The sequence below is a fragment of the Tympanuchus pallidicinctus genome, unplaced genomic scaffold (assembly GCF_026119805.1).
Source record: "Tympanuchus pallidicinctus isolate F22 unplaced genomic scaffold, pur_lepc_1.0 scaffold10, whole genome shotgun sequence".
Classification (NCBI taxonomy): Eukaryota; Metazoa; Chordata; class Aves; order Galliformes; family Phasianidae; genus Tympanuchus; species Tympanuchus pallidicinctus.
In genome coordinates, this window is record NW_026294619.1 from 8,574,686 (window position 1) to 8,588,015 (window position 13,330).

Genomic DNA, 13,330 nt, shown 5'->3' on the forward strand with positions numbered 1-13,330 from the left:
CTTTGGTGTGCCTTAGAAAATGGATTTCTCTGGACTTGATTTTAGTTGGCAGAAATAACAGTGAACAATGCATTAAGAAGAAAAGCTATTGCCCCTGACTCAGTGGACCACAGAGGACTGGTTTGGAGACTTATGAATCTTTTGATTTGTGTTAGGAGATTTTCTTTTATATCAGCATCTACTTATTTTTTTTTAATGAGGGCATTTTTTGTGTATCAGCCATGTATCTTTGGTTATTTGGGCAACCTCATTTGTGTGTATGTACAATTTAGTAGGGCTAAGGCAAAAATGGGATTAGGTAGTTTTCTTAACCATTGGGCAGATACTAAGATAGGAAGTAGTTCAATTTTTATATGAAATATCAGTTTCTTTCTTCCCAGTAAATTTCTTGTTTCTATACTGTAGGAAAAAAAAATAACATAAGCATTTGTGATGGAATAGGCATCTGAGATAAACTGAGTGAATATTTTTACACGCTCTTGTGTGCAATTATGTTGTTGTTTTTTTTTTAACAGTGTCAGAAGCAACTTAAAGTAAGAACCTTTAAAACCAGTCCTGGAGCAACTTGATTTTTTTTTTTTTTGCACCAATATGTAGTAAAACAGTCCAGTAAAATATCTGCACAGTGCTTAAATGACAGGGATACAGGAATGTAGAGATGGATGTTCACAGCAACTGTTACAAAGAGGCAGCATATTTAATTATCTCACCAAAATACAAGCCTGAGTAATTTTAGTGGATGCATTCAGATATTCAGATATTTATTATTTTACAGTGAAAATTGTGCCATTTCCAGTGGTTGTGCTCCTCGCCTGCCTTAAGTTTGAAAGGAATTTTAGTTCTTATATAAACACTCTAAAGTAATGATTAGGGAAGTTAAAAAAAAAAAAAAAAAGGCAAATATTCAGCTATTTGATGAACTTCCTACTGAAATCTGTTACATGCAGTTAAAGAGTGTACAGTTACACAGTTACATGCCAGTAGTATTATTGAGTTATTAAGCAGTTACAGCTTGCTGAAACAAACTTTGCTGTATTTGACCAAAAAGTTCAGAAGCAACTGATGACATATCAGTGAGGTGCGTCGTTCCTACAACGACCCAGTGGGAAGCAACAGATCACTTCTGCTGACTTGAAATACTGAGGGGGGGGGAAAACCACATGCACTTATATGTACATATGATGGAAGAAATCAGTTTTTAAATAGAAGATCATGTGCTGCCCAGGTGTCACTGTACAGTAAGATTTTAAAGTTTTGTTCCTGCATACCACAACCCTATGAGCCTTGATGGGCTTGGCAAAGCGTATTTTTCCACTGCATATTCAGAGTGTATGGCAAGGTCAAGTTTGATAGTTACTTTTCCTTACTGACAAAAAGTTGGTGGTTGTGGCAGCACCAGAGTTGGAAAGAGCAACTGTAATTTGATCACAGCCAGTACAGAGAAAGACTTCAGAGTCTATAGCAACATCTTAGTGGCCAGAGTGGTAGCTTCCTATGGAATAGTAGGAGCTGCATGGTGCTTCTCGGCTGTGATTTAAAAAAAATTAAATAACAGTTAAAAATAAAATGTCACTAGAGACTTCTGCTTGGTGGTGTACTTAAAATTGTTACAATAAACTGGACAGCCTCACAAAGGCTATGGAACAGTTTGGCAAGAAATCCTGTTGCTGTGTAGCGATTAACTGGAAGTTAATCACAATATTACTAGGGGAGATAGGGATGAGGGGCGGAGAAGACTTCACAGGATGTGTGTTTTTCCAGAATAAATATATGTTTCCAGGAAACCTGGAGTCTTCTCTCCATATCTGCCAAACTCTGTCTTTAATGTCTCAACTGTTCTGTTGATCTTAGTTAATTCAGGGACAATTGAAGCCATCCCATTCACTAGATCCCCTACTGAGGTGCTGAGTGCTTTCTCTTCTCCATGAACTCCTTGGGAATGCAGCACATTGCTAGCCTCTGTTAAATGCCCAACACAACTAAGGAGCCCAGCCAGGGAAAAACTGGCAAATATACTGCCTATTTACTAACAAGGATAAGAATTCTCTCTATCCCTCCCAAGTGTGTTTTATAGTTGGATTTGAGGAATTTTGACTTGTAGGGAGCTGACTGTGCAGTACTCAGGGTCTTTTCAAAAAGCCAAGGAAATCTTTGCTACCTTAAAAGCACCTTCTTCAACTGTAGGATTTTAAAGTCCAACCTGGCATAATATCAGACTCTAAGGATATGTCTGTATTGCAGATTGTTTTGTTCTGCTGTTGCCTGAGTGTGCTTTTAAATAAGGTACAACAGGAATCAGAAGTGGTTTGGCAGTGATAGTGTGGAGCTATGTACTCAGTCATTTAACTTATATTGAGTAAGGGTGGATTAGTGCATTAGTGCTGGGCTGCTGCATCTGGTTCTCCTCATACTGGGCTGGTTGGTTTAAATTAGGTGTAGGTGCCCAGGAGCTCAGGGCTGCTGCAATTGGGGCCATATGCAAGGAGAATGTGTCATGGACATCCCTTAAAAGAAGCGAAGTCTAGTTAGGCAGCATTAATAGCTTTTCCTGCACTGGCAAGTTGCAAATCCTGTTTATGGATTTCTTTTATAGCACTAGGTGTTGAAAACAGTACTTTCCCTCGGGAAATTATTATTCAATTAACTTGGTATTTGTTTTGATATTAGGATTTGATGTAGTTGTTGAAAGTGCAAACTTGTTGGAGATGACCTCTATCAGAGGGCCTGTTTTATGGGGTTTTATAGGAGTGAGGGAGGCATGGAGGGACCACTATGCTGCTATTCGGTTCTTAGGGTAGAATCTTCACACTGTTCTCCCACCTTTCCTTACAGATGTACTAACTAGAAACTGAAGTTCTTAAAGTATGTGAAATATACTTATACTTATAAAATATACTTATACTTATGAAATATACTTATACTGTATGTATCTCAGCCACCTAGGCCTTGCCAGTCAGTGTCTGGGAGGTGTTTCCTTATACAGATCATGTTGATCTTTCAGCTCGTTGAAGGAAGTCGTGTACATCCACATGACAAGAAGCTGTCAATGTGGTAATTGGTTAGTGCTCGTGTGCTTGGGCTAGGCCTTGCATTCCTGCACCAACATCATCCTCCAAGACCGTGTATAGCATTCTCTTTCCACTCTTTTACAGAAGAAAAAGTGGAGTTTTTGTGTGAATGGCCATTATTATTAAACCGCATTCAACTTCAGGAGTCTGGGACACATGCAGGAATAGAAGAATTTACATCACTGGAAAGCCACTATTTTACCCTAACAACTTAAATGTGTGTTGCTTTCCTGCATAGATCAAGGATGTAGACTGGATCTGTAAGGCATTACATCTTTTAATACCAAGTGGCCTGGCTTAAATTAGTGGTTTTTCTTCCTGCCAATCAAAACAAAGGAAAATGTGAATAAGGAAAAGGCCATTATATGGATACAGCTACTGTGCTTAAGTTATGTAAGCAGCAGCTAATGTCCAGGTTGGGATCTGTGTTCCTTGTGTTCATGCTGGAGAGACGAGAAGAGATCTGTCTCTTCTGTGATGTCCCACAGCTGTGGTTTGTATTTGAGTGCAGGAAAAGAGTGATTTTCTGTGATGAAGATGTTTGCTGTATTTAGGTGTGCAACAGTTAGCACTTTTCGTAGTGTAATGACTTTTGATAGCTCAAATACTAGAGACGCTTTGGTTTAAAAAAAATTGGTTTTGCAGAGCTTTTTTGCATGTTTGAAATAAAACATCGGTTTTGAATGTTGGTAATCTATTCTGTGTTTTTATATAGTAATGCTAACTGTTGCATAATAGAATATTTTTTAGAACTTTATATTCCCACATGAACACTGGGGAGATAACCACAGACCAGAGAATAATGCTTTTTTATTATTATTTTTTGATTGAATGAGAAAAATGACTCAGTATGCTGATGAAATGCAGAAAAACTCGTAATTAAAGAAGAACAGGTGGTAGCCTCTGATTCACAAGTCAGGATTTGATGTTGGATCTCTGGATATGAGTGGACATTGTCAGGAGAGATACTAAAGCAAATGCCTGCTCTAGTGCATGAAGCTGTGAGCAGCATTTATTACTGTGTTGCTTTTAAAAGGCTTGCTATTAGCCAGGGCTAATTAATGGCTTTGCAGGAACACCTGAAGTTCAGTTTGCTCATAATGATCATGAGGAAGTTGCAGTTGGTGAAAACAAAAGAGCAGCTGAAGGCTGCTCACCTCATCACGAGTAATGATTATCCTGTCAGTCCACTGTGGTGGCTGGCCCTTGGCAATGGTGGTGATGGCTGTGGCCATGGGCAGGCTGGCCATCACCACAGGAGTTTTGTCACAAACAGGATGCTTGTGCTGCCCTTAGAGCTGTGAGGGGTCCAGTGCCAGGACCAAGGGGGCTCCAGGCCAGGAAGCAAGGCTGTATGGGGAGAGGCAGTTGTATGTTAAAGTACTGGGAGGGTGCCTCGAGGCTTGGATGGTATTGCTCTTGGTGAAACTGAGTGAGAATGGCCTCTCCACTAGTTGAGCTACCAAGCTTGCCATCCCAGGCAGTGAATTCATGGAAGAAAATGTTGTCCGGATGTGCTGAGGCAAGATGATGGCCCACCTGTATGTACCTGACCTTGCCTCTATGCTCCCTAATCTCTTCCTGTGCCTAGAGGCATCTGTAAGGTTTCTGTCAGATTTGACTGCAGTGAGTCATAGATGACAGCCCAACAAGAAGCTAGGTTTCAGGATTTTGGCTAATGCAGTACTGGTGGGACCAGACAATCTGAATTCCCTTAGCTCTGGCTCTGGAAGTCTTGTGTTGATCACTGTCTTAATAACATTCAAATATGTACCAAATTCAGGCAAGCCAATACTGTAGGTTGAAAAGAATCACAGTGCAAGTGTCTGGCATACAGGATGCAGGCTGCAACAGTGGTATTCCATCATTACATTAAAATAACTTAGATTTGAGAGATTTGTTTTAAAATGTATGAAGACTTGAATACAATGACATAGTTAGTGAATGAAATGTGAGGTTGAAGGAAGTTTTTCCTTTAAAGATTACAGCATTTATCCTGATCATTAAAGTATTCTGTGAAAACAACTAAACATACTCTAAAGGAAGTCATTCACACAAGTAGTTTTGTGTGTAGTGGCTGTTTCGAATTGGGCTTGATGCTTTATCACAATTAGCTTTCCATTTAGGAGGAAAGATAGGAAGCCTCAAACGTAATTCGAGTTAGTGGAGTTAAATAGCTTTCTTTGCAACTGTTGTTTGAGTCTCTGTATCTCTTTTAAGAATATGCTTAGAGAATTGCAACAGCACACCTTGGACAAAAAGCAGATTTTCTTGTTTTTAAAAAAATGAATAAGTATATCTTTCTAATAGTTTGTGATTGGAGATCTCAAAGACGTGGAAGATGCTACTAATGCCGTTTTCTCTCCAAAAGTTTATTTTGCATTTTAATCTCACAAAGAGCAGCTTTTTATTTACTTAACTATTTAGAAAGTGAAACAAGACAAAGCCCTCTTAATTATAAGGAACTTTCATATTGGAGTTGTGGGGGTTTTGTGCTTACAGGTAATACGTGTTCTTACATTGTGAGGAGTAAACTTCTGCATCTCTAAAGTTCCCCAGATCATTGTACTAAAGCTGAAGAGGGGACAGATGTGTTAGATTTTGTTTTCCCATATTGTGCAGAGTATTCTGATGCCTTCTGCACAGCAGAGAGGAACAGGGATTTCTCCTCTTGAAATAATGATGTGGGAGAGGGTGAAGAAGAGAGAGCGTGCTGCTGGTGGTAGGATTTGGGGCTTTGGTATTTAATGCATTACGTGTATGTGATATTTGCACCTGAAGTTGTTCTGACACTTGTGAGTGTGTGTAACATGTAATGCTTCCTGAGGCTTCCTGGTGATGCAGCTATGCTGTTGCATGCATGCTGTCAGTATACTACACAGCTCAGAAAGCTTTTGTGTGTACATGTGCATATGTGAAAACATTTGATAAAACTTCCCAGCAATGCAAGATTTCAGGAGTCATTAAACTGGTAATTCTGCTGTTTCTGAATAAACAAGTTGTTGATGGTGTTTTTTGGGGTGTTTTATGAATGCAGCTGAATTCATTGTCTGCTGAGTGTTATATGAACCGTGAAGTATTGCAGAATGATGTAAGTAAGTGTTGGACTGGGAGATTGTATCCATTTCAAATTGAGTAGTGAGTTTGTTTAGAATTAGTGATTAATATTGTATTTCTTCATGATACTGGGATAAAATGTGGAGCTTCAATGGAGATCATAATTGATATTACTGCAAACTCTGTATGTATACGTGAACATAACTCTCATGTGAATTTTATAGGAAGCAAGGTTAATTCATATTGCAAATGTGATTAATCAGAGGATTATAAGACTCTTGTGCTTCTTAACTGATGGTCACTTCCAGGTTATGTTTTTAAGCATTTTATACATACACTCTTAATCTTTGCTTGTTCCTCTTTGCTGTTATAGTTCCTTCCTGGTTAGCAGGAGAAAACTTTCAACCATTCAAGATCCATCAGTTTTATACTTTCCTTTTTGCGTCTTCTTTTATCAGGTCTTCCCTGTCTTTATGTCAAAGTAATTTTAATGCTTATAAAGTAGCAGAATTACTGGCCGTGGGAAGCCACCTTTTCAGCCCAGGAGAAGTATTGATGGAGCAAGTAAACTTGTGACCAAACTATTTCTATTTTACTGCTTTTTTATTTTATTTATTTGTTAACAAATACAGAGATAACTTGATGCCTAATCCTTACCTGCCTTTAACTTAGGAGTGGCAAATTGAAATGAGAGAGCTGAGAAATTGTCAAATGCAAGTGAATTTTGACAACTGTAGTTCAAACAATATAAAATGTTATAAGTTAATAGTGGAATCATACAGAACAACTACTTTTTGAGGGTGTATGCGTTGCTAAAAGCATATGAGTTTAGTGCACAAGAACACATACAACTTGCTTCTTCCTACATCATGCCTTCTTTCTCATGTGGGTTTTTATTCTGACTAGTAGATGCAGGATGTCTGTATAATCCCTTTCAATGGCTATTTACAAGCTTTCAAAATCTTGTGCTCTCCCTGCAAAAGAAAAAAAAAAAAAAAGAAAGACACAATTTAAGGTAGTAAGTTTTCAAATTTTTATTACTTTGAAAATACTGGAGAAAAAAAAAAAAAGAGTCAGTAAATGTATGACAGGCTTAAATTCTTTTATGAGGTATCCAACACTGGGCTCATCTTCTTAATTACTTTTACAGACCCCATAGAAAATAATGACTGCAGCATAAAAATTGCTGACCTAATGCTATGTCTGAAGGCAAAGACCTCTGGATAGGATAGTAATACTAGCCAGCAAAGACAGTGACAGGAGTCAAAGTGTTCGGTAGTGTTAAACACAAACTGTTTAACTTTGAGATGACTTTTACAGTCTTGGTCCTGAAACCCTACAAGTGGTGAACTTTGATTTAAAATGTATTTGTTATTTTGATTACCTCAGTCAAGGCAATCTGGGATGGGCAAAGATGCAGAGAAATAATTATTTGGAAGTACAAGCGGATGTTGCTCTAGCTTCTCAAGGAAATTTCTCAGGGAAAAAGGCAGTTTAAAAACAAAATGGAGCTTTCTGTATTGAAAACAACATAATGCTTCAGCTGGTGTTTCTCCAGCTTTTTCTGTTGTATGACCTGTTGTCTTAGGGATAAGTCTCTTTCAGTAGTAAAAGCCTGAGCAGTATTGATAGAGGAGGGTCTTCCGGAACACTTAAAAATTGTTTGCAAAACAAGCAGTAGCAAGTTGTTTACAGACACCAGTTGTTTACAGGATAAGAAGCTCTGGAGGGACCTCATTGTGGCCTTCCAGTATTTGAAAGAAGCATATAAACAGAAGGGGGAACGGCTGTTTATGAGGATTGGTAGTGATAGGACAAGGGGGAAAGGTTTTAAACTGAGACAGGAGAGGTTTAGGTTAGATATTAGGAGGAAGTTTTTCACACAGAGGTGGTGACGCACTGGAACAGGTTGCCCAAGGAGGCTGTGGATGCCCCATCCCTGGAGGCATTCAAGGCCAGGCTGGATGTGGCTCTGGGCAGCCTGGTCTGCTGGTTGGCGACCCTGCACAAAGCAGGGGGGTTGAAACTAGATGATCACTGTGGTCCTTTTCAACCCAGGCCATTCTGTGATTCTATGATATGAGTGTGTTTTTAGTTTGTTACTAAGTCAAGATAAACTTAAAGCATATCTTTTATTTCAACAATGTTTAAGTGGTCTGTGAGCTCATAAATTAGTGATGAATTTTATTTACTAAAAAAACTTTTTTTTTTTTTTTTTTTCTTTTTTTTTTTTTTAAGTTCTTCTGGTGTTAGATTTCTGGAACAGATTGCCTGTCATGTTGAGTGCCAGAGATTTGCCTTTGGTATCTACTGAAATACTCTTGACTGATGTACATGTACACTTGAAGTGAAGGCAGGAGGAAGGAGGCCAGTGCACTACCAGCAGAGGCCGATATTTGTGGGAACTGACCGATTTGCTTTCAAAACCAAATCACAGTTTGAATACTGAAGAATAAACATTTCTCTCTGCTGTAGAATCTGTTCTGCAAAGCAGAGGTAGGAAATGATTTCTGTGAAACAGTTACGGTAAGCCTGGGATAGGATATGGCCTGGAGAGCTCTCTGTATCTGGTGGAATCCCATAGTTGTGATGAGTGCGCTGCGCTCATTGGTTTGGGAATATCTTTTTGCTTCTCTCTGAAGTTGAGTTCTTGACCTGCTGATTTGCCTGAATGCCACCTCCAGGACAGCAGCCTTGCAGTACTTGTGGATTCTGAGTTCTGGTACTCACTAAATCTGCTGAGATGAGTGTGTAAATTACACTTCTGGTTCTGATATAATTCTGGCTTCAAGCTACATCTGTTTCCTTAGTGAGGAAGCAGATGTACGTCACTTCAGTGCTAATAGTTTATATTAGAATAGCTAAGCTCTCCTGGATTGAAGCCAATATCTTGGTACACGCAGAGTAAGGTGGGTAGCTGCCCAACTACATGTACATTAGTGCAGAAATGGCATTGAGATTAAGGTAGCTGGGGCCTGGCCTGTGCTCTGTCCTTATTCAGGTTGTGCAAGTAAAAGCAAGGCATTAGGTGGCAGACTGATGGCTGGAAGTCAGATGCCAGGTGATGATCAGTTACATCTGCTCCTTGTGTTTGCAAGTTACAGGCTAGCTATGCTTGCTTGCTGAAGAGAACTGGATTTGCAGTTCCGAGTATAGGAAATAGTTTGAAATGGATAGAAATTAAACAAAATGCAGTGAATCAGGAGCATAAGCAACACAAAACAAGCAGTCGTTAAGTGCTTTGTTAGAAGTTGCCGGGTTTCTTTCCCCTCTGGGATGGGATCTCCCAGATGCGCATTAAAGGCGTATGGCACGCTCCTGCCCTGAGCAGATGAGGAAGTAGAGGAAAGACACGGTAAAGAGCGAACTGCCTGGCCGTCCTGCTTCCCTTTTGCCTTCTCCCGTCGGCAGCCGCACAGCGGCCGTAAGGCAGGGCTTTAAATGATTGTTTGAAGCTTCCCTCTGCCAGCCCGTTTCCCTGGCTGGCACCTACCGAGCCGTTCGGCTCCTCCGTTTCCACTCGCGTTTCGGCAGCGCCGTGGCGAGGCGCTCCCCGAGGCCGGCGGGCGGCCGTGTGACGTGCCCTGGGCTGGCACGCTGAGAGGCCGCGCCGTCTGCCCGCGCTGCCAGAAGGGAGCACAGAGCGAGCGAGCCCGGGCCGCGCTGCGCTCCGCCCCGCCGGCGCTGCTGAGGTCAGCTTCCTGCTGCTCGCCTGCCTCCCGACGCCGCTTCACCTCCCTGAAAGAGTGTGAGATTTGCCCGAGTCTGAAGCTGGTTCGTACGGGTGGCTGCCCGGCCGGGCGGGCGATAGCGTGGCGTTGCGTAGCGGACGAGGGCAGGCAGCATGGTAGGCGGGCTGCCGCGCTGCCCTGCGAGACCTGTGACCTGGCGGATGCGGGAGGTGAGTGCCAGTTCTGCCGTGTTTGTGTGTCCGGGGCTCTCGGAGCCGAAACCCACCCGAGCTCGCTAACAGGAAACCAGCAGCAATGTCGCTGTGCTCCCGGTTGAGATGCTGCTGCTCCCGCTGACAGCATAACAGAGTACGCTCAGGAAGTGATGGGCTTCCCTGCAGCAAAGGACTGTGGTCAATAAAAGTTTATAGTGTGTAAATTTGTTTTTCTTTCACTGAAAAACGTTGATAAGTACGGTACAAATATAGCTATAAAGGGTGGATAATGAAGGTAAAGTTCGCTCTCGATGACTTACGGTAGACAAATGCTCAGGATCTTTCACAACCTTCAGAAAGGATGAATAGTGCCAGAAAGGCACTTTGCAGTGATTTAGTTATGTCTAGAGATCTAGAATAATGTGGTATACAAAAAGGGATAAAACCAATCATGTAAAGTGTGGAAATAAAAATTACATGTAGGAAAAAAAAAAAAAGTTGCTAAACATCACTTAGAATGGAGGCCAGGTTGTCTGAGAAAAATTACATTGCTTGGAAAATAACTCAGCAAAAGTATAAGGGTGATTCATGCAGAAAGTGTTTTTAGACCGCATTGATACTTTTTTTTCCCCATTATTTTATTATTTTTTCTTTCAGTTGTGAAGAATATAACTACCACAGGTTTATTAGCCAACTTTCAGCTTTTTAAACAGGCAAGCCCTGTGTGCCTTTTAATGGAGCTCTAAAATCCATAGCGTGGCGTTTTGCTTTTCATTTTGTGTTGTAGCACCCTTCATTTGCCATCTTTTCATAACAGCAGTCGAATGGTCAGATTTACAGGACCACGTTGTTCCTTCTGACAGAGCTGCCATGGGCAGTTTTGCAGTGGATGCTTTGTAACAAGCTGGGTGCTACCAGGTGCAACTGGAGTAGGTCAGCCAGGTGTTGGGTGATGCCTTCACAGGTCTCACTGCTCCTCAGGTGACAGTGAACAAAAAGAAGAAGTGAGGAGTCCTGTGGAGGACCTGATGCAGCCCAGGCTCTGAGACCTGGCCAGAATTGCTTGTGCTCTTGATCTAGATCAGTGCGTACCTCTGGAATAGCTATTTTCTGTGATGCGGAGTTTACTTCATCAGTTATGTTTGTACTGAAACAAATGTGGTCTTTCATCAGGACAAGGAGGAATATATTTTGCCGGAATATTATTAGACCAGGTTTGTGCCTTGAAGGTAACAGCCTACCTGTAGATAAACACATAAAGCCAAAGGAAAAACAGTCTACATTTATTGTCCAGTCAGTGGCTGCCACTGGGGGTGTTGGGGAAGAACATTTTAGGAAGTAATGATAAAAGTTTCCAGTCATGTGTGGCCCTGTATCTTTTGTTTGCTTTCAGGCGCCAGGGATGCTATGCTCCACAGTGTGTTCTGAAAATCCATAGCTTCTAAACCTTCTTGCTCAAGAAGGTGTGATGTCGTGGCCTGGAGGGATAGCACTGTGATTAATGATGCCTTATGCTCTGATTGTGGTCAGCACGTTAGGAAGATGATGTGCTTTTGTAGTTCAGAATATCAGAATGGTTAAACTGCTGAAGTTTTTAAATGGGCCAGGTCCCCAACTTTTACTTTCCAAAGTTACATTGCTTTTACTTGCATTTTGCCAGGCATGATGTCAAGCATCAAGCCCAGCTCCTCTTGGACTGTAGTGCTGTTTCACTCAGTTTGTCCTTACCATCAGAATTGTCATTCATGCATTACATCATGGGAAGCTGCTGTAAAAATTCAGCCTGTTTCAGCAGAGCCGTGGGCTCCTACCAGTGGTTCTAAATCCTGTGCCTATTAATGATTTGGCAGCCTTGCCCACAAGTGGGATCACATTGTTTGCTACCTCTGTTGCATCTTGGCAAGCTGGTGTTCTGTTAGCTTGTGGTCACTAGTTACTTTATTTTGGGATGCACTGAAGGGTCATGGGGGTGTTCTATCTGTAAGTTTGACCCTTTCTTGTCAGAGAGATAATGAAGGAATAATGAAAAGTTCTCTCTATTTGTAGGTGTGAAGAGGAGAGCAAGGGTCATATCTTCAAGGTTTTTTCACTTTCAGTTCACTCTATGTGTAATGCTGACTCCATCTTCAATGCAGATAAAAGATGCAATGAATAGTCTGAACTACAGTTCCCTGGTGAAGAAGCAAATTAAACTTACTTGACAGAGAGAATAGTGAAATATCACATTTGAATGGCTACTCTGTTAAGGAAAGAAACAGCCCTAGCTCAGCTGCTAGCACCCTACCCCGTGTTGTCATGCCGTAGTGTTCCTGCAGTGTTTAATGCACTGGGATGGAGAACTGACTGCAGTTAAAATTGGTGGCGTTTGGCAGCTTAACTTCTGTCCACCAAAGATTGAACAAACCACAGTGGAAGCAAGACAGTGTCATGGCTGCTTCCACCTACAGAGTATGCTTAAGCTGACTTCGGTGTTTGTCACTCAGGAGACTTAAGTGCAGGCAGATAAAATGCAAATGAGAAGGTATGCCTGGAAATTGGCTACTACTGTCAATATATACTTTGTTTGTTTGTTTGTTTATCTAGGGATACGTGTGCATCTTTTAAATGTGATTTTTGCAGCCAAGATAGTTTCCAGTCTGGATAGCATCAGCTAGTCACTGATACTGATGATAGCATGCCTCAGTTGTGATGCTGTTTTATCTTTTTACCTTTCCTGAAGTAGGTGCTGCCTTGCATAGCATTCCTCCATGTCACTCAGCGTAAAACAGTACGCTGTGCTATACTCAAAATAAATCAATAAATAAATCAGGTGGGATTTTGGTGACTGTGTTGATTGGTGAATTTAACAAGGTTGCTTAGTCTGGTTGCAAAATACCAGTTTCTGTCAAATTCAGGTGCTGTTAAGTCCAAAGTGCCCAGGGTTGCTGCGAGATGCTCATGCGATGGGTTACTCTGATATACCCTAACTAGTGGCAGGGTATATCCAAACGAGAAGGTGTTTTTTCCACTGTTGGCCAGTGAGAAGAATATCTATCTATGGCTGGTTCTTTAATGTTGTGTTTGTTTTTAAATAGCAAAGTGGTTGTTGCCTGCATGTGATTTGTGGAGATGGGGAATTTTTTGTTAATGATTTTTAAGCTTTTGTTACAGGTTTTAAAGGCAAAAAGCTGCAACAAATATTTCTATGGGGATTCCCTGGAGCTGTGTTTTGGCTGGGATAGTCAAATGTTACATCTCAAGATCCTACTTTGAGATTCACTAGTGTGGACTCGTGGGTTTGTTCAGAGCCTTCTTACCCTCTGTGAGACTCCATGCAAGC

General features: G+C 41.2%; 1 protein-coding gene across 18 annotated transcripts in view; it reads left to right on the top strand.

Annotated features, from left to right (window-relative positions):
- The window catches only part of BBX (BBX high mobility group box domain containing), a 140,626-nt gene that overhangs the window by 21,424 nt on the left and 105,872 nt on the right, over positions 1 to 13,330 (top strand). For 2 of the 18 annotated variants that reach the window (XM_052666494.1, XM_052666500.1), the window contains exon 1: positions 9,858 to 10,026. The exons of 14 other annotated variants lie outside the window; for them this stretch is intronic. In XM_052666494.1, coding sequence (XP_052522454.1) covers positions 9,970 to 10,026 — 57 coding nt within the window. In that variant the 5' untranslated portion in view covers positions 9,858 to 9,969. Of the gene's footprint in view, positions 1 to 9,853; positions 10,027 to 13,330 lie in introns of those variants that run through there. 2 more of the 18 variants (XM_052666525.1, XM_052666386.1) reach the window with 2 other exon arrangements.